Here is a 24,829-nt window from a genome sequence, read left to right as displayed (position 1 = left end):
CTTTTCCTTTTTTTTTTTGGTTGTCCTTTTTTTTTCTTGGAATTTCTCTAAAGTAGTAAGTGGAAAACAAGAAATGGAATTGCGAGAGAGCGTATTGGGTAAAATTGATGATGCTGTCAAGAAAGCTGTTGAGGACTCCATCAGTTCTGAAGTCCATTCAATGGCAATAGCTAAATCTTCGAACCCATCAGCTTCTGGACATGTAACACCTCACCTATTTTCTTTAACAACGTTTGATACAACTTCTACTTTACCGGACTTTCTTCCGTTAGAAGGGGTATCTTGGCCAGATCCAGTTAAAACAGTTTGGAGAACCTTTAAGGCTAACTCTATTGTTGGTCTCTTTCCAGAACTCTCAAGGGCTTGGATAACAGTGGACAATAAACTTCTCTTGTGGAACTATAGTACCGGAAGGGATTTTTTGGTCTACGACGAGATACCTGAACTTATTGTGGCTGTTGGAAATCCCATTGTCCCTACTGCTGGAGTTTTTCAGTCCCACATTACCTTTGTACTTCCTGTCGCTACCCCAAAAACAATTCATCTCCTTGGACTGTGTGTCGTGGGAAATGAACCAGTAAATAAAACAGAAATATATGTGGTAAGTCTTGGTTTTTCGGTAGTGGCCCCTACCCTTGTTACAAAAATTTTAGGGTTAAATGAAACAGGACGTGTCTTTACAGCTGGAGCAGATGGTTGCCTCTATGAACTCAAGTATATGAAGGAAAGTACACCATTATTTCCCAAAATTAGACTTGTAAATCATTCACTCTTGTTTGGTGGTGTACCAGTTTTGGGTGCTGTCACTTCGATTATGAGTTCACTAAAACAGACTTGGACTAAACAGAGATCACCTCTACGTGATCTTGTGGTGGATATAAGACTTAATTTTTTATTTACATTGGATGCAGATAGTAAAATTTCTCTTTGGAAAATAACTGAGGATAGTTTAAAGTTTCTAACATATGTGAAATTTGACAGAAATTCATTTGAGCGTTACCGACACTCGGAGTATGCAAGAGATGGACCTGTTAGTCTTGTGAAGATATTTTGTGTTTCACCGTATGATGATAATTGCTCCCTTATTGCCATTGCTTCTAATGGTGATCAGTATCAATACGTTTGTCAAGAAGGAATATGGGGATCTATTGATGCCACACTCTCTCAGCGTGAATATTTGCAATCATATATTCCTTCTGGTCGTGAAATAAGCCTCTGCTTTGCTTCAGATGGTATTGGTATTTTATGCCACACAGAGAGAGAAGAAAGTAATTCTTCTGATTTTGTGGATATTATAACTTCTCCTAAGGCTATTCTACCTCCACATAATAATTGTCGTGATATTGTCACACATTTTGAACCCTCGGCATCACGTATGGTTAGAGTAGAGGCTATTGGTGAAGTCCCTTTTAAGAAGGATGCAAGTCCTAATGAATTATGTGTTCAAGTTTTATGTTCACCCAGACAGTTTGTTTTTGTTCACCGTCATGGTATATCAACTTTTATGAAATTACGACCGGTGGATACACTTCATATGATTTTATCATCTTCAGGACACCAAACTAGGGATAATCTTCTTCATCGGTTTTCTTCAATTTATAGTCCTTCTGATTATTGCTGTATGCTGGTACAAATTGCTATTGGTTGTACAAATGTTCCAACTATAGTAAGTGGACCGTATATTGAAAATGGGATTACCAATTCTCCATTTTCTCAGATAGAAAAAGTACATGGTAAAACGCAAGGACCTCTTTCAATGGAACAACTTGGTTGTCAATTGAATGATGTAACTTCACAAGAAACCCAACGTCTTGCACGTGAAATTCTTCGTACTGCAATGATGCCAAGTTGGCATGAAGGTCCGAGCTCTGGTGGTATTGGTGCTGAAAGACAAATTGTGGTACAAGTTTCACCTTTTGCACTTGGTGTTATGTCCTACGTTGGGAGAGCACTGTACAATGTATGGCAAAAAGTATTGAGAAATCTCCTGTTACATGAATTGGCTCTTATTGAAGTCTCACTCTCTTCTTTAGTGCGACTTCTTAACATGTTGAAAAAAGATGTTTGGTCGGAAAACTTGGTTCAACCAACTGTGCCTTTTCATTGGGACCAGACTAAGGTAACACTAACGTTTCCACCTCATGGGTCTTCTGTGTCTTCTTTTGATCTTAAAATGCTTCAATCTGCATTTTTATTCTCATTACATTCATTGTGTGAGCGAGTATTACAAGTGATAAAGTTTGTAAAACAAACAGCGTATATTCCACTCACTTTGGATGACAGCAAAGTTACTTTTTCTCAAGTTGTATGCAATCAAAGTATTGCACACCGATTGGCACGTTATATTGGAAGAGTTGTACTCTCTTCTGAAGAAGGAGTCGGCTTTTCACAGCAGGAGAGGATTAGTCCGATGACCCAACTTCAACTTGATTGTCCTTATTTTTTCAACTCTATTGATGTTCAAGAGTATAAGGCACGTATTGAACTTGATCAAATATTTTCTACAAGCGATGAAGGTTTACATGCAGTTTCAGAAAGTAAAATGACCGATTGGGAATCCTCTGTTTCTCGAGTGTCTGCTTCACTATGGTCTTCAGGGGCATTACAGGGTATTTGTCATCAATTAAAGGCTCTTAAAAAAGAAGATACTGCTGTAAGACTTCTTCTTCATGCTGCAGCTCAATTGGACCCAAATAATTCAGCGTTTGAAATCTATCTTTCCGAAAGAAGTGGTAATAAGGGCGAAAATTTAAGTTCCACTCTCAATAATATTTATCAAGAAAAAATAAAAGTTTTTGAAACTGTGGTAAGTACTTTAGAAGATACATGGAATACCCATCGAAGTGTAGTAGATAATCTTCTTGGTGGTCCATTGTGCTCTGGCTCCATATGGCAGATTGAACCTTCAGATGAAATGGCTCATTGTTTCTTGTTTGATTGGATGTGTGTACAACGTGATGATTCGACAATGACTGCTATGCTTAGAGAGACATTAATAGCAGTACGTTCTTCTTTTCTTGAGAGTTATTTACAACGTAATGTATCTACATTAGGAGAACAATATGCACATTATCTTCGAAAAACAAAGAAAAATTATGATAAAGCTATTGAGATTTGTGCTATTATGGCCCAAGGCCCACTACTAGAAATTCCTAGAGAAGAACGTATTCCGTACCGACTTCGTTGTTGGTCGGAAGCAAGAGATTGTGCTGCTGAGTGTAACTCAGATCAATTTTCTATTTTAGATCAACGCGTAAAGTTGATGGAAGCACAATTACAACTTTCTAAAGTTATTTGTGAATTTATTAATAGCGGACTTCCTCAACTTGACAGGCAGATTGCAATTGATGATCGGGTGGTTTTAACTGAGCGTCAAGTGGCAAATGAGCAACTTGAAGTTGTGGAAAATCATACACTTTCCACAAGTCATTTACTTGAAATTGCAGGTATGTTTTCTGCATTAGGTGGAGCAGAAATTCAACTAGATGTTTTGGTTGCTGTAAATGTTACAGATGCATCATATTACGCCGCTTGCGTTGAAAGAGCCTTCCAGCAACGTAACACAACTATTGAAGAGCTGGCACGACGAATTCTCAGTAAATGTGCTCAGGCAATTGCTTTTCCATTAACTCATGTAGCAAAAATACTTGAGGCCCATGCATTTCTTCAATCACCTGATGGGTCTACATTGACAGTGGATATTTTGAGCGATTGTGGCGTGGAACGCAGTATCATTTTCTCCACAATTGTAACTATTCTTGAGAAAAAAGATACCATTAGTGTTCCGTGCAAAATATTTGATCAAACCGCGGTTACAGATGCGTTTCTGGTACATTCATTGGCTGTTGTCCTTCATCGAGCAGTTTTTGCGCCACATGTAGGATCGGTACAACTACATTTTTTGAATACTGCTCTTAATACTCTTCGCGAAAGCATCAGCAGAGCCGCGTATAATTCGGGTGATGAACACAGTTCCAGAGCCTTAATAGCAGCGGAGAGGATACTAGAGCAGTGTCATCTCGCTTCTGGTCGCTTAATCTCGAGGTTTGGTTACTAAGATTCCTTTAAAACGAAAAGAAAGAGAAGAAAAAATTAGAATATTTGGTCAGACTGATAGAATTCGAGGGATTTCAAGGTTTTTGAAACGAAGAAAAATAAAGGAAATAATAAACTTTTTTCTCTGTGATAAATGTCTTTTTCAATATCTCTGCGCTCTTCTGATAGTTTTAAATCTAGTATTTATAGGATAATTAGGGTTGATGTTAAGTTGGCCTGCACCGGATAATGTCAACATGAGGATGCGATGGTGGCAACAGTGGAGTGCTCGTCTCGAGTATGTACAACGTTCTTTGGGTGAGCTTATGGGGTACTGTGATGTCACCTGCGAGAGGGGGCATCGTGTAGATGGAAATGTCTGGTATGCAGACCGATACCTTTATCCAAACCACTGGCAACCAGGCTCGAAGGTACGACCTAAACTTGTGGATGATGGACAACCGCATTCGTGGTTCAACGCCTGGGCGAAAACTGCCTCTGTGCGAGTTGGTTTACTGGTGTTGTTTTTACTGTTGCTTTTTGTTTTCGTACAAATGCAGTGATAATGAAAAGTGATTATTACATATCTGTGTGAGCAGATGGGTTAACATCTTTTTTTTTCTCCCCTCCCACTAGCAGAGGGATGCTAACCCAAATTTGGCGATTACTCTCATTCCCATTCTTACATCAGAAAAAAAAAATTGTTTCTTGCTCGGTGTATGGAGTTTGGGGTGTGTTGTTTCCTTCCCGGCACACTTATTTAATTTGACTTGTTTTTTGGTAGCAAAAAAAGGAATGACTGATGTCGCTACACGAGTGGAGAGGCTGAGGGAGAGGATCAAACGAAAGCGGGATGAAGTGTACCACCACCTCGATACCACATTCTACACCCAGTGCCGCTCTGTACTGGAGGAGGTATCGCGGCTCGACGTGGACGCCGTCTTTGCCGAAAAGCCCTGCGGTCTGCCGGAGTACACGTTGCGTGTGGCGCGGCCCATGTGGTGGGCCCTCATCAGACGGCGACTCGACCGGCACGAGTACGGCAGCAAAGATGAGTTCGTGCGGGACATGCGGCTGGTGGTGGCGAACTGCTACGCGTACAACGGCGACACCTCCCCCGTCTCCGCCCTTGCCCGCCGCCTCGAGGTGGCGATGGAGGAATTGTTCGTCACGCAACTCGCCGTCGCCCCACCGGACGCACGCGAAATCATACGCCTCGGCAAAGGCGTCACACACGCAAAGGCACGACAGCTGTGGGAGATTGTATGCCGCTATGAGCGGCAGGAACAGGGAACCGCAACAGCCCGGCAGCATATTGTACCGTCTCAGCTCAAGTGCGCTACGCAGAGACGCGTCATTGCGTTCCTCCGCCACAAGGCGGAGGCGAGTGAGAAGAATGGAAGAAGCGAGAGAGCCACACCCGTGCAACAACAACAACAACGACAACCTTCTAGAATCATAAAACAACCGGTAGTACCACAATACCCTACTCGAAACATACTTGAAACAGATGCAGATGTTGAGTTTAGTTCAGAGCAGAAACCGCAGCAAAATATTCAACAGGAACCCCTGCTTGAGCGTGTACCGCAAAATCAACGGTCTGGCTTTTCTTCATTCCCTACATTAAGCCCTATTCATTTTGATGAAAGCTCAGAAGGAGAGGATGAGGAAATGGAAGGGATCTGATAAGTTTTTTTTTTTAGATTGTATGTATGTGTGTAAACGTACATCTTATTCTTGCTTTTATCTATACAATTTAATTGTGACAAACCTTCTGTGGAAATATATATATATATATATATATATATATATTCGTTTTGTTTTATTTTTTTTTTCTATGTTGCGCTTCTTTCCACGTCTTGTTGGGTTTTTTTTTCCCTTTTCTTGAGGGAAGGTATATATATATATATATATATATATATATATTGCTCCACTTGGTTTGGATTTTTCTTTCTCCGATGGTCCGAAACGTGACAAGTGAACAATACGCCTCTGTGAAGAAAATTCAGCGTACATTGTTGGGTACACTATCTACAATCCCACGTCGGGAACCACTGGATATGTCCTCGGTCGGTCTCGTTAACTTTTTGGGAGGGAAAGAAGCAAGGCTTAGAGCACTTCTGAGAGGGGTAGATATTAGTGTGCATGAATCTCTTCAACCTCTTAGGTTTTTGGTAGAGTTTATGAGTTTTATTGTGGGCGGTCTTACGGTTGGGGCAGATAAGATCGAGGAAGCTGTTTGCGATACGAGAAAAGTTGCAGCCACTATAGCGCACGAAATCCAGCGACGTGAAGTGGAACTAGATTGCCGACATCAGTACAGTGGTACCAATGTTACCCGAGCATTGGCACAATTTTATCGTACACAACGTGTCTATTCTTCTAGTACTTTTAGTAGTAAAGAAAATCATCTGCAGGAACTCACTCAGGCTATCTCAGAAGACCGCGTTCGTTTACAGGAGAGCAAAGGTAAACTTAGAGCTCTGCTATCGGTACAACGTTTTCTTTGGGGATCTGGTGATTTGCCAAAGGAAGATGTTGAACATGCGCAGGATGACTTTGGTGTTATACTCGCTATTCGTCGATTTAATCATAAACTGAGGGATATCATGCTTCCACTAGGTGAAGAAGCGCAAAACTCACTCTGTTGTTTGACTTCTCTTCAAGAATTTATTGCTGATGTCGACATCGGCCTTTCTGCAGCAACGGAAGATTTAGATGTTTGTCTTGTATCGTTAAAAAAGTGTATTCTAATGCAACAAGAAGACTCACGTGTCCGTCGCATTGATGCAATGCGAGAAAAATATTCCCTTGATTCATCTTCGTCGATTCAGTTTTCTCGACCAGTAGAACGGAAGTTTGCATCTTCAATGGAAACTGAAGAGCTCAGTAAATTGTATTGTTCGTAGATATTTTTTTCTTTGATTTGTTTCGCTATCTCTCACAAATTCCTGTGCAAGCAAAAAAGAAAAGTTCTGTTTGTGTTGAAAACAACAACAAGGAGGAAAAAAGGTGAGAGGATATATATCGGAACTTTCTGTGTGTATGAGGGTGTTTTTTTTTCCTTTGTTTGTATACTCTCTCTTACTCAATGTACATGCACCTCTTTCTTATTTTTATTTCTTTTTTTTTTTTTCTCTGCTCTTGTTTATTTTGGAAATTGGTCTGTTATTCTCTTTTCATTTTTTCCTTTTTTTTTTCTTCAACAGCTCGCTCAGGTGGTGAGGCAAGTTATAATGAGTCGCAAGAGAGCACGATCATCGGAAACCGTGCAGTACTGGTTGATGAAGTCCGAGCCGTACAAGTTCTCTATCGATGATCTTAAAAAATGTGAACGATCGCCATGGGACGGTGTACGCAATTATGCTGCGCGGAATTACATGAAATTAATGAATGTTGGGGATCGTGTTTTGTTTTACCATAGCAACGCGAAGCCACCAGGTGTTGTGGGTCTTGCCTCTGTGGTGAGGAAGGCTTATCCTGATCCTACGGCTCTGGATCCAAAGTCAGAGTACTACGATGCCAAGGCCACTGAGGTTAAAAATCCATGGGAGATGGTTGATGTCCAATTTGAAGAAAAATTTCCCTCTATAGTTTCACTGGAGCAGTTAAAAGAAGAGAAGAAGCTCCGTAATATGTTGTTGTTCACAAGGGCGAGGCTGAGTGTGCAGCCTGTTACGAGGAGTGAATACGAGCACATTGCGTCATTTGGGCGGAAGGGGTAATTGTTTTGTTTTTATTTCTTCCTCAGGGTGCAGGATGTTTTATTTCATTTCCAGAGTTTGCGGCACGCACCCAAAATGGGGGCTTTCTTTTGTTTTTGGCTTGACTCTCATGATTAGCACTCATCATGGGCCATTTCTTTTATTTGTTTCATTTTGTTTTCATATTTTCTTTTTTTGTTATTTAATCTGCCGTTGAAGCGATGAAGAGTTGGGTGGTTCCGGTGCTCCCACCCCCTGTCCCACTCACAGCCGTTTCTCTCACGCAACAACAGAGGGAACCATCAATTAATATCGCTCCTGCTCCTCCTGCTCCTGCTCATTTTCCTGTTCCTGCAGTTTCCTCTGTGCCATTAGCAAATGGGGGAGTTAGTGACTCTTCAACTGGAGAAGAACAAGCGGGCAAAGCCACTGAGGAGGTAAATATGTCTCAAGACTGCTCGATTGTACCATTAGTATATCCTCCTTTTCCCACCAAGCAGCAAAAACGCCATGTAGTTCCTTTTGGTGAGGTTGGAATTCCCACGGTTTTTGCTGCTCCAGATCGCGTTTCTCTTGAAGCTATCACGTTTACACTGCCTCAGCAGCTCCCTCCTCAATATATCGTATTTGGTGGTGCTCGATATGATCATGTGCCTCCACCGAGAAAGTCGAGGAAGGTTGTAGATCCGATTGGAATCTGTCAACGAGCAGATGTGGTGAGAAAATCTACCTTGGAACATGTCTCTGAGCAACTTAAGCTTGCTGGTATGTATCTGCAATTGAAACCATCCACACATCTCCTTCAAAGTTCCTTTCAGGTAGAAGAAGAATTACGAAATGACGTTGATGTGAGAAAAGCATTAACTCCTTCCTACTCCGAAGAGGGAGTCTTTTCGTCAAAAAATATTTGGACTGTAGCTTACTCAAGATCTGTGAAGTTCCTTCATGACTTTATCAAAGATCTTAATAGAGATGCTCTTAACGCCAAGGGGTATGTATTATACAATCGTCGACATTATGGTATTAAGAAGCGTGGAGAAGACTTTGTTTTGGGCCTTGGTCAAAAGGCCACACCGCTTCAGTTTGCAGCTCTCGCAGGTCACTTGGATAGTGTCGTTCTTCTTCTTCAGTGCGGATCTCAGGATGATTCGACTCCGAGCTTAATGGAGATTCTCGGCAATGATGCGATGAAGATCATACAGAGTTTGCGCCCTGGGAACCGCGTGAAGCGAGAGACCCATCGCAGTCTTTCCCAGGTAGATCATGATACAACAACTGGCACCTTGGTCCAGCTGAAGGCACAAGAAATCGTTTTTCCTACTACTATGTGATGCGATTCTGTGCATAGACTTTTGTATCAATTCTTTTTTTTTCTTTTTCTTCATGTGGTTGTCACATTTGCGCGGACTGTCTCAGGAGAGAAACTTGAGCATACACACACATACACATAAACATACACTCATATTTCTTTCGTTCTCTTTTCCTTTTGTGTGTTTGTTTATAGTTTTATTTCACCCTTTCACTCCGAATGGATAATCTTTTGGATAGAATTCTCTTCAGGAAGGAGTGGAGTGATGGAAAGGTAGATAATGTCCTCGAGTACGCCAACAGTGGGAGGGCAAAATTGTTCCGGACGGGTGAATTTACCTCCTTTTCTGTGAAGGAATCTTATCAGGGTGACGTGAAGCATCTTCCTACTGGGGCGCGTACTCTGCTCCTCAATGCTAGTTCTAATGAGGTTGTGGTGCGGGGTGTGAATAAGTTTTTTGACATTGAAGACATTGAAATGGATCTTCTAGAGAGTAATGATTTTTGGAAATTAGGTCGTGTATGGCTTCAAAGGAAAATGGCTGGTTTTACTGTTACGCTTTTTTCACTTGATGGTGAATCTGTTGGTGTTGCAACAAAGCATGTCGTAGAAGGACCACATGTTGATGTGGCACGACGTGTGTTAGACAGTTTGTTGAATGCCGAACAACAGAAACGCCTGGCGTCGGAATTGTTTTTGGGGGAACTTGCGGTTAGTTGTGAGTGTATTTCTGCAGAGAATGATCCACATCATCCTGTGATGGAGGAAGAAAAATATAATAATAGCTTGTTTGTTTTCTCACTTCATAAACGGAATAATATGCGAGAGATCAGTGTACCCTTTGAGATAATGCAGTCTATGGTACTTTCCTGGGGTATGTCTGTAGTCTCTTGCTGGTCTCTAGAGAATACTGATAAATTACAGAAATGGTTGCGAGAAAGGGAAAGTTGGGTTGGAAAGGATCCAAACGGTGCTCCTCTTGCTGAAGGATATGTTCTTATGGTTGAGATACCTAAAACACGTCTTGAACCGTTGGTAACAATTAAGGGGCCTTTCACTATTGTTCCCCTTCGCTTAAAAGCAAAGAGTGTAAAATACCGTGTCTTACGGTCTTTACGTTCTATTGCGTTGGGAGAGTCCAAGGCACCCTTACAACTTTTTCACGAAATTTTTGTAGTGTGGTCATTAAATATTGGCGGATTTAAATGTTTTCGTAGTGCCATTGAAGAACATGGTATTTTTAAGATTTATTTACAGTTTGAAGCTTATGTCAGGGAAAGAAGCTGTACAAGACATCGCGGAAGTGTTATGAGTATTGGACAAGCCTTTGAAAGACTTTTAGAATTCACAGAACGGGAAACTTGTTCAAAACAATGTACACCTCTGCATGTTATAATGCTCTGTGGTCTTCCTGGATCAGGAAAGTCAACATTGGCCCGTGCTATGATTGAAGTGACAGAGCGCGGTTGTTCTCCCTTCCAGTATGTCATAAATTTAAACAGGGACCAAGTTTATAGTGATGTTGCAGTACAAGAAGGTATTGATAGCTCTTGTAGTAAACATAAGCAGAGAAAATTGAGATCAATGGCGCATCATGCTATGGTTGTAGCAATAAATCGAGTGATGTTATTCTCATTCCTTCAGAAAGGTCCTGGTTTACTTATTTTAGATGCATGTAATGCCAGGTCAGAGACTCGGCGTTTGTGGCGTAATATTTTACCTAAAGAAATAAATAGTTTTCGTTTGATTTATGTTACATGTAGTGACCATATTGAACATATGCGACGTCTTTTGGAGAGACGAGACCATGATGTAATTCACGATGCATCCGAGGCTCAAGCAGCACTATACGCAGTAAAGAAGGCATTTGTAGAACCTATGGAAAATGAACCGTGTGTACATTTGGATACATCAACCTCTTTAGCTTCTGAAATGGCACAAGAAATTTTGTCGTACTATGAAAAGGACCAGCAATATCATACTTCATTATATGATTACCGACGTTTAGAGACTGAATTGAAGAGTAATCGAAAGTTATTTATTGAGTCACTTATTGGTCCTGTTGATATGGATGCTTCACCACTCCTTATGAGATCCTATAAACGAGTAAAAAGGGCTAATACCATGGTTGTGCGACTTGATCTTTCCTTCGATAAATTACTTAACATAGCAACAGCGGCTATCAAAAGTGTCACAGAACCTGAAGTTGTGACTCTCAGCTGGTGGGAAAAATGTAAGAGGGCGCTCCAGTCTCTTCCATTACGTTTTACTGCAAAAGTTGAAGAAGGCCATACACGTTGGGTTCGCGGATGGCTTCTTGATGGATGGGACACCAGTCAACCTCTATCAACTGAAGTGTGGTGCCAGGCTCTTGAGGAACGCCTTGAGTGTAAGTCTTTATCTCCCCATATTACACTTCTCTATGACACCACAGATGCAGAGACATCCTCATCTGATCCTACACCTGGTAACATTGCTGAGGTTACATTAGACTCTGTTTTGCTTGATCGCTCTGCTTTGTGTTTTGGAGTAACCGTTACAATTAATGAGAAAAGTTACGTGAAACAGCTTAGTTCAACAGAGTCAATTCCTTTACATGTGACCCTTGGACACACGTCACATGTAAAGGCCTCCTATACTGGGATGATGTTTGATCTTTTTCAGAAATGGGAGAAACATAATAAGGAACTTGAAGAGACAAAGCATGGCGCTTTAGTGAAACGGAGTCGTCTGAAGTTTTTTAATTTTTTGAAAGTCCGTTTAGAAACGTCGGTTTCTCTGCGGGGTGTTGTCGTTGTCGAAACGTGAAAATGGAACAACAACAACAACAAAAAAAAAAAACGGCTCGGTTGGAGAATCAGTACTGGTTGATTTGTCTATGCAACTGTCGATTGTTTGTGTATTTGTTTGTCCTTTTTTATAGATTATTTCCTTCTTTTTTTTTCTTTTTTCTTTTACTTCTTTTTATTTGAGAGTTGCAGGAGTTGTAGGCTATGTCAGAACCTTTTGATAGCTCATCCATCCAGCAAGCAAGGGATGATTACATGCAGCATTTTTCGGATGTGTTTTCAGAGGAATTAATAAAGATGTACGAATCAGACGGGAGCGCTACAGCAGTGGAACATCTAACGGCTTGTATTGAGGTGGGCGTCGCGGTCTGGGGTCATCCAATCGCTATAAAGAATCCCGTGAAGTAATAAGGCGATGACACTTTGTGTAATCGACTAAAACTATAAATTGTTCCCCCACCCCTCTTTAAACCATTATAAGTGTATATATATATAATTTTTTTTCTGTTTTTAATTTATCTCTGCATCTTGTTATTTTTGAGTATAATTTCTTTTTCTTTTCGTTTTTTTGATTCTTCTTTTATTGGCATTAAGCAACTCATTCAATACTCTGTAGCAACCTTTCTCTTTCTTCACATCCGTAGTTTGGGGGGCTGATACGAGTCTTAGAAGAATGAGGCGATTTCTTCGTTTCGCTCCGCCTCTTTTTGCAGAAACTGTACAATCTACTAGGAGGTGGCAATCGAATGACAAGGATATGACACTTAATCAAGAAGAACTCCAACAACTTGTTAAGATGTTAGAGGCTGACCCGAAGCTTCTTATCGATGTTGTGGGAAAGATGGATGCACAAAGTAGACGTCGATTAATAGTTGCTGGTGGAGCTATGGAGTGGTTTGGCAAAGAGAGTGCTGCCTCTGAGATAGAACGGGCTGATGTAGACAAGGATCTTGTGATTTCTCCTAAGGATTTTGATCACTGGTTTGAAAGTGCATTGCGGCGAAGGTACGGTGATGACCATACAAAACGTTTCGACTCCACTGCAAGTGATGCGGACGTGGCCGTGCCAATTCTTACATTAGCCTGGGTGGCATTTGTAGCTGGTTTACCCTTTGTGGGTTTTGGGTTTCTTGACAATGCCGCAATGATTTTAGCAGGGGACGCAATTGACAGCACAGTTGGGTACTATCTAAACTGTTCTGTGTTGACTTGTGCTGCTATGGGAAATATATTTTCTGGTGTTTTGGGAATGCAAGTTCACGGTGTAATTGACAAGCTCGTTAGAAAACTAAATTTTAAGACTCCTGTTCTTACTGAAAGTCAAATGAAAGGAAAGCGTGTATTTTTTGCTGGTCATATTGGTGGAACACTCGGTATTATGACTGGATTACTACTAGGGATGCTTCCACTATTGCTCCTTGACAGTGATGAGACTAAAGCAGACCACGCACTCTTTCAACACTGGGATAAAAATGGTAACGGTTACCTGGAACTGGAAGAACTAGAACAGATAGTGGTTGAACTCGGACTACCAAAAAATGTAGCGGCTGTAGCTGTGAAAAAATATGGACAGGATGGTAAACTTGACTTTGAACAGTTTCAAAAGGTACGAAATGGTATCCGACATGGTGAAACACTCTTTGCATAAAAAAAAAAAGACCCTATAGTATAGACTATTTGTTGTATTTATATTATTCTTTTATTGAGAAGAAAACACCATGGTTTTCCTGCTGTACCAAAATACCGTTAATACTGTAGATACCCCTTTAGGTGTTTCCCCATTTTGCATCTCTCTTCCCTCTTTCTTGTTTCTTTTTCTTTTTTTTTTTGAATTCCCCTCAATTTTTTTGTGTAGTCACGCGAATTCCTCTAATACTGCACGCCGGGTGAACGCGCGGGGGACGGGGGACGGCGGACGCCGAGACGCGGCAGTTGGGCAACGCCATTTTCTGCTACGATGGCCGCACCACCGCAAGCGTGCAGGAGATGCGGGGGTCGCTGCTGGAGGGCTGTTGCCCGGGCGACGGCGTCGGCTCCGGCTGTCTCTCTCTCCTCGCCACAGCCGTCACGCCGTCCATGCTCGCACTCCCAATGGCATTCGCCGTCGCAGGTGTCAAGTTCGCAGTTGTGTGTATTGCTTTTTGCATCACAATGACCGTTCTCTCCGTGCGTATCCTCGCACACGCATCGGCGTCTGCCGCATCGGATGATTACGAATCCGTAGCTGGATTCTTCCTTGGGGAAAAATGAAGGTGGTTCACACGATTCGTCTTGTTTTCATATAACTTTGGAAGTGGTGTGGTTTATTTAAGCTTCATTAAGGATATTTCAATAGCTGTTATCACCACAAGAGGTTCTTTTCTTCCTACATGGTTACAAAGCACTACTGCGGGGACTCTTACATTTATCCTCTTTGTGGCATGCATAACACCCTTTACATTCCATTCCCGTCTTGCATCTCTTCGTACTATGGGATTTCTCAGTAATATATTGACATGTTTTATCATTTTTTCTATTGTGTATCGTTTTTTCAACCCTCTTGAAACCCAAGGAGGAAATAATAATGTGGTAGAAACAAAAGCACAATTAAATGAAACCACTAGAAGTCTCTACTTTTTGGGAATGATGATGTCGTATCTTTTCGCAGCACCTATATTTATTTTTTCCTACGAAGTACAATCAAATGTCATGGGTGTTATAAAAGACATTCATGATCGCACAGGTGAACGAGTATTTATATGTATCTGTTTGGCTCTTACCATTGCAACCTTATTTTACTTTCCTCTGGGTATATTCGGAAGTATGTCCTTCCCCAATATGTCACAGGGAAATATATTGACTCTTTATGATCTGAAACGAGACAATCTTATTTTTCTTTCTCAAGCATTTTGCTGCTATAGTGCAGCTATTTTTTTCATATTTTGTATGTTTCCTTGTCGTTTCGCGGTGTACATGCTTCTTTCTGATGGTTCATCTTTAAAATTTCCCAAAAGGTACCGTGCACGAATTGGTATTTCACTAGCGGTGGCGGGAACTTTTTGTGCCATTTTTTTACCTGATGTGGCAAAGATGGTTTCCCTACTTGGTTCATTGTTTAGTTCAACCCTATCAATGACGTTACCAGCTATATTCGCATTAAAAATGCGATGGAGTGGTACTTATCTTACATCATTTTTTGATGGATGTATGAGCTGGACTTTTCTCTTTCTTGGCATATTGATTTCGATCTCAGGAACCCTAGTGGCTGTGGTCGACGCGTTCGATATTTTAAATCATGAGTAAGTCAAATTATTTACAATGCATAGGCGATATTTTTGACCAACGTGACAAAGGAATAATCATAAGAATAATAATGCAAAGAAAAAAAAAAGAATAATGCACGTTTGTGTGTATTATTTATTATTAGTGATGGTGGCGGTCTTCTTTTCTGTATTAAAACTTTTTTTTATTGTTAATAATAATAATAATAATAATAATAATAATAATAATTATTATTATTATTATTATTATTATTATTATTATTATTATTATTTTTTTTTCTATTCTTTCTTTGTTTAATGGTAGTGCATGATATGCGAAGTTTTGGAGCGTATTGTGACGCAAATCCTGCGGCGGGCCCGTATTCCTCTTACCCCTAGACGTCTCTCAGACGCACTGGGGGGCGCAGTGTCAATTGAAAACATAAATGAGATTTGTCTAAATATGCTAGACGAAGGTATCCTAGAAAGGTGGGGTGATGATGCTTTTGTGGTAAGAGGCATGAACCGTGTTGTGTGCCGAAACCTTCTCGTGACACAGGAATACCAAGCTCTGGGAATGACACTTTTGCGTGTTGCTGAAAAAACGCTGGTACAATACATTCCCCGCGAGGCTGAACACCGTTTTTTTGAGGTTCGTAAGTCTTTAGTTGGAGAAAGGGCTGGTCTTGGATTATTTTTGCGCTCATCACGGGCGTTGCCGCAAGGAGCTGTGGTGTGTGAATATGTGGGACGTGTGCTAAACCGACCCCCAAAAGGAGTGGAACAGAGTATCTATGTTGTGAAGCTACGAACCGCTCCTATTTACGTAGATGGCGTGAACGAGAAGGGTGAACATCTCTCACTTGCAACATTTATTAACGACAATGGACCCATTGCTGCTAACGTTGAAATGCGAGAGTACGAGATGCTATCTGGACGTGTATTTGTTGTCGCTAGCCGTGATCTTCATCCAGGCGAAGAGGTACTTTGTACATATGGATCAAATTACTGGGGTTATTCTTCATATGCTGAGATTTTGCGCAATTTAAACAGTCCCTCTAAAAAGAGAAAACGTAGAAAAGATGAAGATTCTGACTTGGATGAAGTGGATTTTTTGAGAGATTTTATTTACCCTTGTAGACGCTGTGGTGAACAGGTGGCAAGGCGTCTCATGATGTTGCATCACCGTACTTGTGGAGATCATCTGGTTACTCAAAAACTGTATAATTTGAATTGTCTACCTTTAAGTGATTCCACGGCCATGGAAAACACTAGCAAAGTGCTTCCAGGGGGACGACAACGTGCATTACGTCGAGCAAAACATTTTGTGGATCTGGAGGACCCACAAACTTTTGCACTCTCTCACGAAGATGTTGTTGGTGATCTTACCTTTTCATGGGCCAAAGCGTAACGTGAAACATACCACTATGATTAGTGATGATTGGCGACGAAAACGGTGATGATTATGATGACGATAATAATGGCAGCGAAAGTGGAATGGGAGAGAGAGAGAGAGAGAGAGAGAGAGGCAAAGGAACACTGCTTCTCTGTGTAAGTTATTGTTTGGAAATATATAAAGGTACACGGGTGTAGTTATTACTGAGAAGAAAAAAAAGGTTTGTATGCGAGATGTATTTGTTTCAATATTTTCCTCTTCTTTCTTTTTCTGCAGTTGAAAAACTTCTTCTTTTAAAGCGACACAGTACGACCGTTTGGGGAAGAAAAACCAATAACAAAAAAAAAAAAGAAAATAGGAAGACAAGAATCATAAACCATGCCGCAGGGAAGTCGCCGTGTGGCGGCTGTGACACTCTCTCAGGTGAAGAAAGAAGCTGCTAAGATGTTGGGCATGGAGAATGGCTACAGCACTGGCATCATGAATACAGTGGAGTTTCAGCCTGAAGGTATAAGTGAGGGAAAGGATGGAGTACTGAGCTTCCCATGGGTTTCCCGTCAAGCTGTCCTAAATGGATTTAAGACTACCCATGGAGGTGCTTTGGCAACTCTTGCAGATTCCTTTACGCGACTACATTTGGCTGCTGCTGCTCCTGGATCACTCTTATCATCTGTTAGCTTTGAGATAAGCTACCTTGCTCCCGTTGCAGAGAATGTTGAGTGTAATTGTGTAACCCGTCTCGTTAATAAGGATGTCGGTGCTTTGGTATTTATGGATTATTCTTTTGAGGACAAAAAAACAGGGCGGGTATTTGCACGAGGTTCTCATGTCCTCTCTTGTAGTGGGTAAGGACCTCTCTTATCCCCACCCACTACCTCTTCTTCTTCTTCTACTTGCTTCTTTTTTTCATATACAGAGGCGGGTGGGGGGAGAGGTCATAAGATTATTTTTACACTTCTTCTTTAGTACTTTCTTTGTTGTTTTTGTCTCTGTGGATATCTCCTCTTCTTTCTTTGCTTTTTTTTATAAAGTGAGCTGTAAAGATCTGGAGCTTATTGCTATTAATAGTTTCGATGGCCATGTCTTGCTTATTGTTACTATTATTATTGTTTTTTTTTTTTGTGTGTGTACGCGTTAGTCGCTTCATCCCTTGTAATGCTTCTTTTTTTTTCTGTGAATGTTTTGTCTTTTTTTTTTGTACTTGGTAGTAATTTTTGTAGGTAAAAATGAGCAACGCAGAACTTAGTGAGTTAGTGAAAAAGTTTCAGGCTATCCAAAGACAGGACGTCCCAAACCAAATTGGCGAACGTAACGTTGTCGAGATTATAAATGTTTTACGCAAGAAGAAACTAGTTGATCTCCTATACACTGTTGATGGTAAAGAATACCTAACCTGGGACCAACTTCGACGTGAAGTTGTGGATGAGATTCTTGTTAATGGTGGACGAATGAGCGCTGTTGATCTTCCTGGTAGTTTAAACGTTCATTTTACATTTATTGAGCGTTTGCTTCCGGAGGTTCTTGCTGATCCCACCATCCGCATGGAGAGTGGAGAGCTCATCACGAATGACTACCTAGACTCCACAGTTCGGGCGGCTGCGGAGGTGCTGGAGGAGCGGGGATTCCTCTCCATTGCCGAGTTTGCCAAGACCCACCAGTTCACGTCTCTCTTTGCCCACGGGCTCCTCACGGGGGCGGTGGGGTCCGGCCGGCTGCGGGCCGTCCTGGAGGGGGAGGCGTTCTACACCCCCCGGTTCGTGCGGGCGCAGAAAGTCATCCTCCGTGCCGCCCTCATGGCGGCCACCCGCCCCGTCCGCCTCCCCGCCGTCGTCGCCGCCCACCGCCTCTTCGCCCCCCTCGCAGGCGTCGTCGCAGCGGCAGTCGCTAAAGAACTCCCAGGGCGTTTTGACGGCGATGTGTACGTTCCAGCACACTTCGAAGCAGAACGTGCCGTGCAGGTGGAAAATGTGTACATCTCCAATGGATACATCGAGTACGCCACTCTGCAGCAACAGGGTATCGCTCAACCAAGGGAGTTTCTCCTCGCACGGTATAATCCAGCCCCCACCTCGCGACAGCAAACCAAAGAACCGCAAAGGCGCCGTGGACGAAGAAATCAGACTTCCACAAGTAACAATATAAATGGTAGCAAGAATAATAATAACAATAACGACGACGATACGGCATCGGCGGCCCGAAGTGAAAGTCATCCTAATGCAGGGCATGCACTCTCCACTTGTTTCGTTTCGGATCGCCTACTTGCTAACATTGTAGCATTTGAAGATATTGTGCAGGGTGACGCAGTGGCGCTTGACCTCGCCCCACTTCTGCCACTTGCGGTCGATCTTGAGCGGGACATGGACGTATTAATGAAGCGGTTACGCGAACTGCATCCAATCATTCTCTCCTGTATTGTTCTGGATGGTGGAGTGTTTATTCATGAATCGGCTCAATCTCTCGTGAAGGAGCGACTGCGTTCCGCCTTTGCAGAGACCCTTAAGAAGGGAGGAAAGAAAGGAGGGAAAAAAACCCAGAGTGGGATTGTATTTGGGGAGGAGCAGGAACAAACATTTTTGCGCGTTATATCAGATGTTACAGGTCTTTCAGAAGAGCAGTACAATCACTCTCTTGAGGAACTTAGCTCCCACTGGAAAGACTTTGCTATGGAAGTATATGAAGAGTTATTGGCAGCTGCCGATCAGAATGCATCAGTAGACCTCAAACGTATGCGATCTGAACTTCAGAATTCATTATATGCAGCATGGGTTGATATGGTAGTGGCTGCGAAGGGGGTTTCTTGGGCTACAACACAGTTAGATGAAACTGCTTCTGTTGCAATCAATCGGCACTTGTTAACAACTCGTGCATTACCTATGGTACGTGATATTTTGTTGAATGAAGGCTTGGATGTACCTGAACTATATGACCGTATTTGTGATATCTTGACAGTGGAGCAAAAGGATAAACAACCACAACTACCAACGATTACTATGCTCCAGAAGGCATTACGTGTTTTTCCGGAATCTCAGCGTCAGTCACTTTTGCCGATTGTAGAGGCAGTAAATGGAAAGTCTGTGGAAAACTTTGCAAGTCTATTGCAGGAAATGTGCTCCACTGGAAAAATTGCTGTTTCTTCTTTCCATCCTCTGAATAAAAAGGCTGAGAGGGAAATGTTTGCAGGGTTAAAGATAGCATTGGTGGATCGAATCAAGAGTGAAACCTTTACTAACGATGTAACAAGGAGTGCATCCCTTTTTTCGTCCCTCTGCAGTCTTCTTGTACAGAGTCAGTTTCATGTTTATATTGAAATTCCAGGGAAAGCTGTTGCAAGTGTGGTGGCACGACTTCTTAAAGAGAGAGTATCAGATGCTGCTGGTCACCTGCAGGAGTGCCTTCACCACATCACAGGTGCAATCAGCAGGGGAGAACTGTCTGATGAGTCTCTCGCAATTCTTGAGCAACTTCGCCAGGAGTCGCTGGAAGGAGCATAAATAATGGAAAAAAAAAACGTAGGAGCGTTTCTTTTTTTTTTCAGTTCTGACGTTGTTCTTTACTCTTACTCTTCGTTTTGTTGCATCTCTTTTTTTTTCGTTTTTGATCCTTTCATTGATGTCACTTGCCTGCTCCAGGTACGCTCACATTACGCTTCTTGTTATCAATTATGTGCTTGATATTATTGTTATTAGTATTATTATTTTCTTTTGACTGTTCCACCGCCTCTTACTACCAAGATCTACACATAGACACCTGTTTTTTTTTTGTTTTCGGTTTCTTCCTCTCTTATTTTTGACTACTGCTATTCGTTGCTTCTTTTTAAGCCATGCGGCCATCTCGCTGCGTTCACAATATGTGGCGTGCACACGTCTCGAGCAGGCGGACAGTGACGGAGATGTACAATGTACTCGTGAAGAAAGGTGCACTGAAGGATGATCCCGGTCAACGGGCTATGGCACAGGCGTGCACACCACTCCTGAACCACATTAATTCCCCACGAGGTGGTGAAATTCTGACGAGGGGAGACGTATCGTTTTCTTCTTCTTCTGGTGCTGCTGGTGCTGCTGCTCGTTTAGTGACAGACGCTTTGCGGCGTCTTCATCTCAATGTGCGACGCCACGTATTCCCCAATCGTCACACGCGAGACATGTCAATCAACTGGCCTGAAAATGTGGGTATTGACAAGAAAAGCGGTATATATATGTGGGGCAGTGTGGGTATTGGCAAAACTCTTATCATGGACCTTTTTGAGCTTTGCGATACACCTGGCTATAAAAAGCGGCGATCACACCTTCATTCCTTTATGTCTGATATTATTTGGCGATTGCGTGTAGCGGAGGAATCGGCACTAGTAAAGAAAGCTTCTCCACTTGATATTGTAGTAAATGATGTCTTAAACGAATCTCCAATTCTTTGCCTTGATGAATTCCAAACATTTGAGGTTACGCACGCAGCATTGCTATCTGGATTTTTTTCTAGAGCACTTCCACAAGGATTAATTGTGTTTACGACGAGTAACCGTCCTCCACAAGAGTTAACCTCTATCTCAACTGCATTCGAGCGTTTTTTACCCATCTTGTGGCAATACTGTGATGTGATTCATTGTGACAGCACGAAAGACTACCGCGATAACGCGTCAAGTAGTCATCATGGGACTCTTTTCCTTTCTCCAAACACAGAGGAGAACACGACTCGGCTGCTACAGCTTGTGGAACGTGGATTTATAAGTGATTCTACTTGGGTACGTGATACAACTATATGGTTGTACGGAAGAGAGCTAACAGTGCCGTTCCAACGAGGTGGTGTTGCACTATTTGACTTCTCAGACATTTGCGGCCCCTTGGGTCCACCAGATTTCCAGTGTATAGCCAAGTCTTTTCATATTGTGATCATTACTAATGTCCCACAGATTAGTCTTGTAAGCAAAAATGCTGCACAACAGTTTATCATTCTTGTTGATGAATTATACCAATACAATGTAAAACTTCTTTTTACGAGTGAAGTGCCATGGGATCGTCTCGTTAGTGAAAATACAAGTAATGCAACCTTTGGTAATGATCTTTTTTATAGCGAGGGTGAGGATGATCGTAGTGGTTATTCTGCCCATTACAACTTTCGCAACACGGAGGAATTGCTTAGTTTCGATCGCATCGCCAGTCGTCTAAAGGAGATGGGATGCGAACACTACTTGTTAAGAAATCATAATCATTTCTTGATATCGGATTACAATTTGGCGGCGTTATTGGAATAAAAAGTTGTCTTGTTTTTTTTTTTGCTCATTTTATTTTCTGTTTTTCTTTTTTTGTCTTTTGTGTGTTTTTTGCTATGAGTATTTTCCTTTCTTTTTTTTTTTTATGCACGGAGCGCGATGGTGATAATGCCAGCAAATGTTAGATATGGTTTTTATACTTCTCCTCGCATTTTGTTTGTATATGTCTCTTTTCCTCCCTTTGTTTTGTTCTTTTTTTTTTTATTATTATTGTTTTTTATTTTTCTTTCCTCCACAGTTTTTTCTTTGTTTTTTTGTTACCAATTCCTTTTACCGTTCAACAAAACGAATTCTTTTACACCTGTCTGGAGCTATGATGAATCGTATTATCGGACGTTAATTGAGGGAACAAGCTATTGTATCAAGACCGACCCGGTGAAGGGGAAAGGACTCTTCTCTCGTCGAAAAATATGCGAAGGGGATATTGTGCATGAGGAAACTGCATTGTGTTGCTCACAGAATTTGGATGATGTGCTGAATCCAATACCTGTTTGTGGTAATTGTCTTTTATCATTGGAGAGCTCACGACGCTGTGCAGCTCGAGTAATTAGGAAAAAAGCCTTAGTCTCGAAACTTCCCTACGCCAAACTGGAAACTCATTCTCGTTCAGTGAACTGTATGTTTGCAGAACAGGGTTGCACAATGGTGTTCTGTTCAGTACGGTGTCGAGAAGCTGCCTGGTCGCGATTCCACTTTGCCGGATGTCAAGGTAGAATGACAGAAGAACAAAAAAAGGCGTACAATAAATTTATTAAACATAACTGGGAGCACAAAGGAGTGAACTACAGTGATACTGTATTCCTGGCTTTTCGATTTCTTTGTATGACTATTACAAACATTCGTTTACATAAAAAACCCCTGGGAATTGCTTACAAATCAGTTTCCCAGCTAATTAAAGCTCCACTGTCGCTGTTTCAATTTTCATACCTTTTATCTGACGACGCTCCTAACGATCAGGATGAAGAGGTACAATTACGTAAACGCTGGGAATTATTTCAGAAGCTGCGCGAACAATCTGTGCCAAGCCAAGGTGATGACGCAACGGAGGAGTTCCTCTCTTTTGGGATTGAGCTGGTAGACAAGATTCTACAGTTTACAGAGGAGGAACGTTCTTGTTTCACGTCATCCACGTGGTCTGAGTTGCTTGGAGCAGTATTGCTTAACGGACAGGAACGCAGTCCGCCGTCAAACTATGATTATTTGAAAGAAGTTGTGCGGGGTATGCCTGGTGGATTGGCTGCTATGAATGCTTTTGAGGAACAGGTACAGGAAGCTGGTGTTGATCCACAGCAATTACACTACAGTTCACGGGGACAGGGTATATACACTATTGGATGTCTTTTTAACCACTCATGTGAGCCCAATTTGCAGGTTCTCTACAGTTGTGTTAATGATGAAACTTTAACAGTAGAAGCAATTCGTGACATTGAACCTGGAGAAGAGTTGCTTATCAGCTACATTGATGAATCACTACCATATCCTGATCGTCAGCAACAGTTATATGAACATTATCTCTTTACCTGTCGTTGCCCCAAGTGCGAGTCTGAGTCACATGACTGGGAGAGGGTTGCTACAAAAATAGGGGACCATTCTCCTTCTATCAGCTCCACACTTTAGGTCATTAATGCGTATTTCTCTTATTAAATCTTACACACGTGTAAATCTCTTTCTTTATTTATCTATCTAATTATTTCTTTTTTTTTTTCTTGTTTCTGTTTTTCTTTCTTTGTTTCGGATTTTTTTTTCTCATTATAATCATCTTCTTCTTCCTTTTCCTCCGTCGCCTTTTTTCTTTCTTTCTTTTTATGGCGTCTGTGTGTCGGCAGTTAGTGAAGAAGGAAAGAAGGAAATAGCATTACATGCCACTACAGAGAGTACGCGGTGCAAGCTTCAGAGAAGAGTACGCCTGTGCTATTCATCGTCGTCCACGGCGTGTAACACCAGCTCAAGGCACCCCGTTAAACTGTACGCTTATCGCTCCGAAGGAGAGCAAACTGGCTGACCGTATTACTGTTGTCTTGGACCTTGATGAAACACTTGTATACGCGCGGGAAGGTCCACTCTACGTTCGTCCTGGCACCGCAGAGCTCCTCCAGTTCTTGGATGAGAACTGCGAAACGGTGTTGTGGACAGCTGGCATGAAACAGTACGCGGAGGCTGTTGTGCGCCATATTGACACCAATGGTCTTGTGCGGCACACGATATACCGCGACAGTAAGTGGTTCAGCGGAACCTCCTGCCGCAAGGATCTCACGCTGCTCGGCCGCGACATGCAGACGACGATCGTATTTGAAAACACCCCCGACTGCATTCGCGGCTTTGAGGAGAACGGCGTGCTCGTCGCCGACTACGAGGGCGGGGAACTGGAGGACGACACGCTGCACAACATTCTCCGCCTGCTGCGGGATCTCGTGCGCCGCCGCCGCGAGGAGGGCGTCAGTGTGCCGGCGTACATCCGCAGCTCCGCACATCTTCACCTCCGCGAGGTCCCAACGGACGACGGCGACGTGATGGCGTGTTATTGTCTGCAGCCGCACTGGCCGGACGCGGAGCGGGCACCGCGACTCCACAGAGCCGCACCATGTATTGGGGACCGCTGCAATATAACAGTGCACTGACCCCAGGAGGAAATAGCATTGCTTAGGCAAAGGAAAAAGGGAGGAAAGGGGAAAAAGAGGTGTTTAGGGGATCATTGATTTTCTTTCAGTTTCTTTTTTTGTTGGTTTTTGTTTGTTTGTTGCTTTGATTGCTATTTTTCGCGATGAAATTTCTTTTGTACTCATTTTCTTTTTTTTTACTTTATTTCGCTCTAACTGTGTGTGTGTTTTTGTTTTCATGTTTTAAGTTTTTTTTTGTTTTCGTTATCTTCTCAGTCTTGTTTCTGCAGTTTTTTTTTTTTTGTTTTCCGCAAGAACCATTTTTGAGTATTTTATTCACAATTTTTTTTAGCCCCACACACTCCTCATCTTCATTTCTTTTTTTTTTTGTTGGTACGTTTTTTCTTTGTTTATTTTGCTTTACTATCCCGTACGAATAGTATTAAAAAACATGAGAGTTGCAAACGTCCGGTCGGTAGAAAGAGCAAAAAAAGGAA

General features: G+C 42.1%; 17 protein-coding genes across 17 annotated transcripts; 16 read left to right on the top strand and 1 right to left on the bottom strand.

The window, feature by feature from the left end:
* Positions 1-73: 73 nt before the first annotated feature.
* On the top strand, positions 74-4,057 carry LSM04_000797 (Nucleoporin; the record flags this gene model as incomplete). Its single annotated transcript, XM_067334165.1, has 1 exon — positions 74-4,057. The coding sequence occupies one exon, from the start codon at positions 74-76 to the stop codon at positions 4,055-4,057; it is 3,984 nt and encodes a 1,327-aa protein (XP_067186207.1).
* Positions 4,058-4,259: 202 nt separating this feature from the next.
* Positions 4,260-4,598, top strand: LSM04_004407 (uncharacterized protein; the record flags this gene model as incomplete). The annotated part of the gene is made up of 1 exon (XM_067334164.1): positions 4,260-4,598. One exon carries the CDS (start codon positions 4,260-4,262, stop codon positions 4,596-4,598), a length of 339 nt encoding a protein of 112 aa, XP_067186334.1.
* A 232-nt stretch (positions 4,599-4,830) lies between these two features.
* On the top strand, positions 4,831-5,721 carry LSM04_003751 (Bromodomain; the record flags this gene model as incomplete). The annotated part of the gene is made up of 1 exon (XM_067334163.1): positions 4,831-5,721. The coding sequence occupies one exon, from the start codon at positions 4,831-4,833 to the stop codon at positions 5,719-5,721; it is 891 nt and encodes a 296-aa protein (XP_067186308.1).
* A 272-nt stretch (positions 5,722-5,993) lies between these two features.
* LSM04_004946 (uncharacterized protein) lies at positions 5,994-6,944 on the top strand (the record flags this gene model as incomplete). The annotated part of the gene is made up of 1 exon (XM_067334162.1): positions 5,994-6,944. One exon carries the CDS (start codon positions 5,994-5,996, stop codon positions 6,942-6,944), a length of 951 nt encoding a protein of 316 aa, XP_067186351.1.
* A 327-nt stretch (positions 6,945-7,271) lies between these two features.
* On the top strand, positions 7,272-7,760 carry LSM04_008435 (EVE domain; the record flags this gene model as incomplete). The annotated part of the gene is made up of 1 exon (XM_067334161.1): positions 7,272-7,760. The coding sequence occupies one exon, from the start codon at positions 7,272-7,274 to the stop codon at positions 7,758-7,760; it is 489 nt and encodes a 162-aa protein (XP_067186469.1).
* A 200-nt stretch (positions 7,761-7,960) lies between these two features.
* Positions 7,961-9,070, top strand: LSM04_005950 (uncharacterized protein; the record flags this gene model as incomplete). The annotated part of the gene is made up of 1 exon (XM_067334160.1): positions 7,961-9,070. The coding sequence occupies one exon, from the start codon at positions 7,961-7,963 to the stop codon at positions 9,068-9,070; it is 1,110 nt and encodes a 369-aa protein (XP_067186390.1).
* A 197-nt stretch (positions 9,071-9,267) lies between these two features.
* LSM04_001763 (RNA ligase T4 Rnl1) lies at positions 9,268-11,856 on the top strand (the record flags this gene model as incomplete). The annotated part of the gene is made up of 1 exon (XM_067334159.1): positions 9,268-11,856. One exon carries the CDS (start codon positions 9,268-9,270, stop codon positions 11,854-11,856), a length of 2,589 nt encoding a protein of 862 aa, XP_067186236.1.
* Positions 11,857-12,041: 185 nt separating this feature from the next.
* On the top strand, positions 12,042-12,245 carry LSM04_005008 (uncharacterized protein; the record flags this gene model as incomplete). The annotated part of the gene is made up of 1 exon (XM_067334158.1): positions 12,042-12,245. One exon carries the CDS (start codon positions 12,042-12,044, stop codon positions 12,243-12,245), a length of 204 nt encoding a protein of 67 aa, XP_067186355.1.
* Positions 12,246-12,510: 265 nt separating this feature from the next.
* Positions 12,511-13,485, top strand: LSM04_007178 (Transmembrane protein 65; the record flags this gene model as incomplete). The annotated part of the gene is made up of 1 exon (XM_067334157.1): positions 12,511-13,485. The coding sequence occupies one exon, from the start codon at positions 12,511-12,513 to the stop codon at positions 13,483-13,485; it is 975 nt and encodes a 324-aa protein (XP_067186436.1).
* Positions 13,486-13,706: 221 nt separating this feature from the next.
* On the bottom strand, positions 13,707-14,344 carry LSM04_009629 (uncharacterized protein; the record flags this gene model as incomplete). The annotated part of the gene is made up of 2 exons (XM_067334154.1): positions 13,707-14,012; positions 14,207-14,344. The coding sequence occupies 2 exons, from the start codon at positions 14,342-14,344 to the stop codon at positions 13,707-13,709; spliced, it is 444 nt and encodes a 147-aa protein (XP_067186513.1).
* Positions 14,345-14,525: 181 nt separating this feature from the next.
* On the top strand, positions 14,526-15,119 carry LSM04_001902 (Amino acid transporter; the record flags this gene model as incomplete). The annotated part of the gene is made up of 1 exon (XM_067334153.1): positions 14,526-15,119. One exon carries the CDS (start codon positions 14,526-14,528, stop codon positions 15,117-15,119), a length of 594 nt encoding a protein of 197 aa, XP_067186242.1.
* A 285-nt stretch (positions 15,120-15,404) lies between these two features.
* On the top strand, positions 15,405-16,487 carry LSM04_004696 (SET domain; the record flags this gene model as incomplete). The annotated part of the gene is made up of 1 exon (XM_067334152.1): positions 15,405-16,487. One exon carries the CDS (start codon positions 15,405-15,407, stop codon positions 16,485-16,487), a length of 1,083 nt encoding a protein of 360 aa, XP_067186346.1.
* A 363-nt stretch (positions 16,488-16,850) lies between these two features.
* Positions 16,851-17,321, top strand: LSM04_000026 (uncharacterized protein; the record flags this gene model as incomplete). Its single annotated transcript, XM_067334151.1, has 1 exon — positions 16,851-17,321. The coding sequence occupies one exon, from the start codon at positions 16,851-16,853 to the stop codon at positions 17,319-17,321; it is 471 nt and encodes a 156-aa protein (XP_067186180.1).
* Positions 17,322-17,698: 377 nt separating this feature from the next.
* Positions 17,699-19,963, top strand: LSM04_005604 (E3 UFM1-protein ligase 1; the record flags this gene model as incomplete). Its single annotated transcript, XM_067334150.1, has 1 exon — positions 17,699-19,963. The coding sequence occupies one exon, from the start codon at positions 17,699-17,701 to the stop codon at positions 19,961-19,963; it is 2,265 nt and encodes a 754-aa protein (XP_067186380.1).
* Positions 19,964-20,292: 329 nt separating this feature from the next.
* On the top strand, positions 20,293-21,717 carry LSM04_004076 (ATPase; the record flags this gene model as incomplete). Its single annotated transcript, XM_067334149.1, has 1 exon — positions 20,293-21,717. The coding sequence occupies one exon, from the start codon at positions 20,293-20,295 to the stop codon at positions 21,715-21,717; it is 1,425 nt and encodes a 474-aa protein (XP_067186324.1).
* Positions 21,718-22,353: 636 nt separating this feature from the next.
* On the top strand, positions 22,354-23,352 carry LSM04_007073 (SET domain; the record flags this gene model as incomplete). Its single annotated transcript, XM_067334148.1, has 1 exon — positions 22,354-23,352. One exon carries the CDS (start codon positions 22,354-22,356, stop codon positions 23,350-23,352), a length of 999 nt encoding a protein of 332 aa, XP_067186434.1.
* A 242-nt stretch (positions 23,353-23,594) lies between these two features.
* Positions 23,595-24,353, top strand: LSM04_006167 (FCP1 homology domain; the record flags this gene model as incomplete). The annotated part of the gene is made up of 1 exon (XM_067334147.1): positions 23,595-24,353. One exon carries the CDS (start codon positions 23,595-23,597, stop codon positions 24,351-24,353), a length of 759 nt encoding a protein of 252 aa, XP_067186397.1.
* Between the last annotated feature and the right edge of the window lie 476 nt (positions 24,354-24,829).

Source organism: Trypanosoma melophagium (assembly GCF_022059095.1).
Source record: "Trypanosoma melophagium isolate St. Kilda chromosome Unknown ctg7segment1, whole genome shotgun sequence".
Taxonomy (NCBI): domain Eukaryota; phylum Euglenozoa; class Kinetoplastea; order Trypanosomatida; family Trypanosomatidae; genus Trypanosoma; species Trypanosoma melophagium.
Note: the sequence above shows the minus strand (reverse complement) of the source record. Positions and strands in the feature narration are given on the sequence as shown.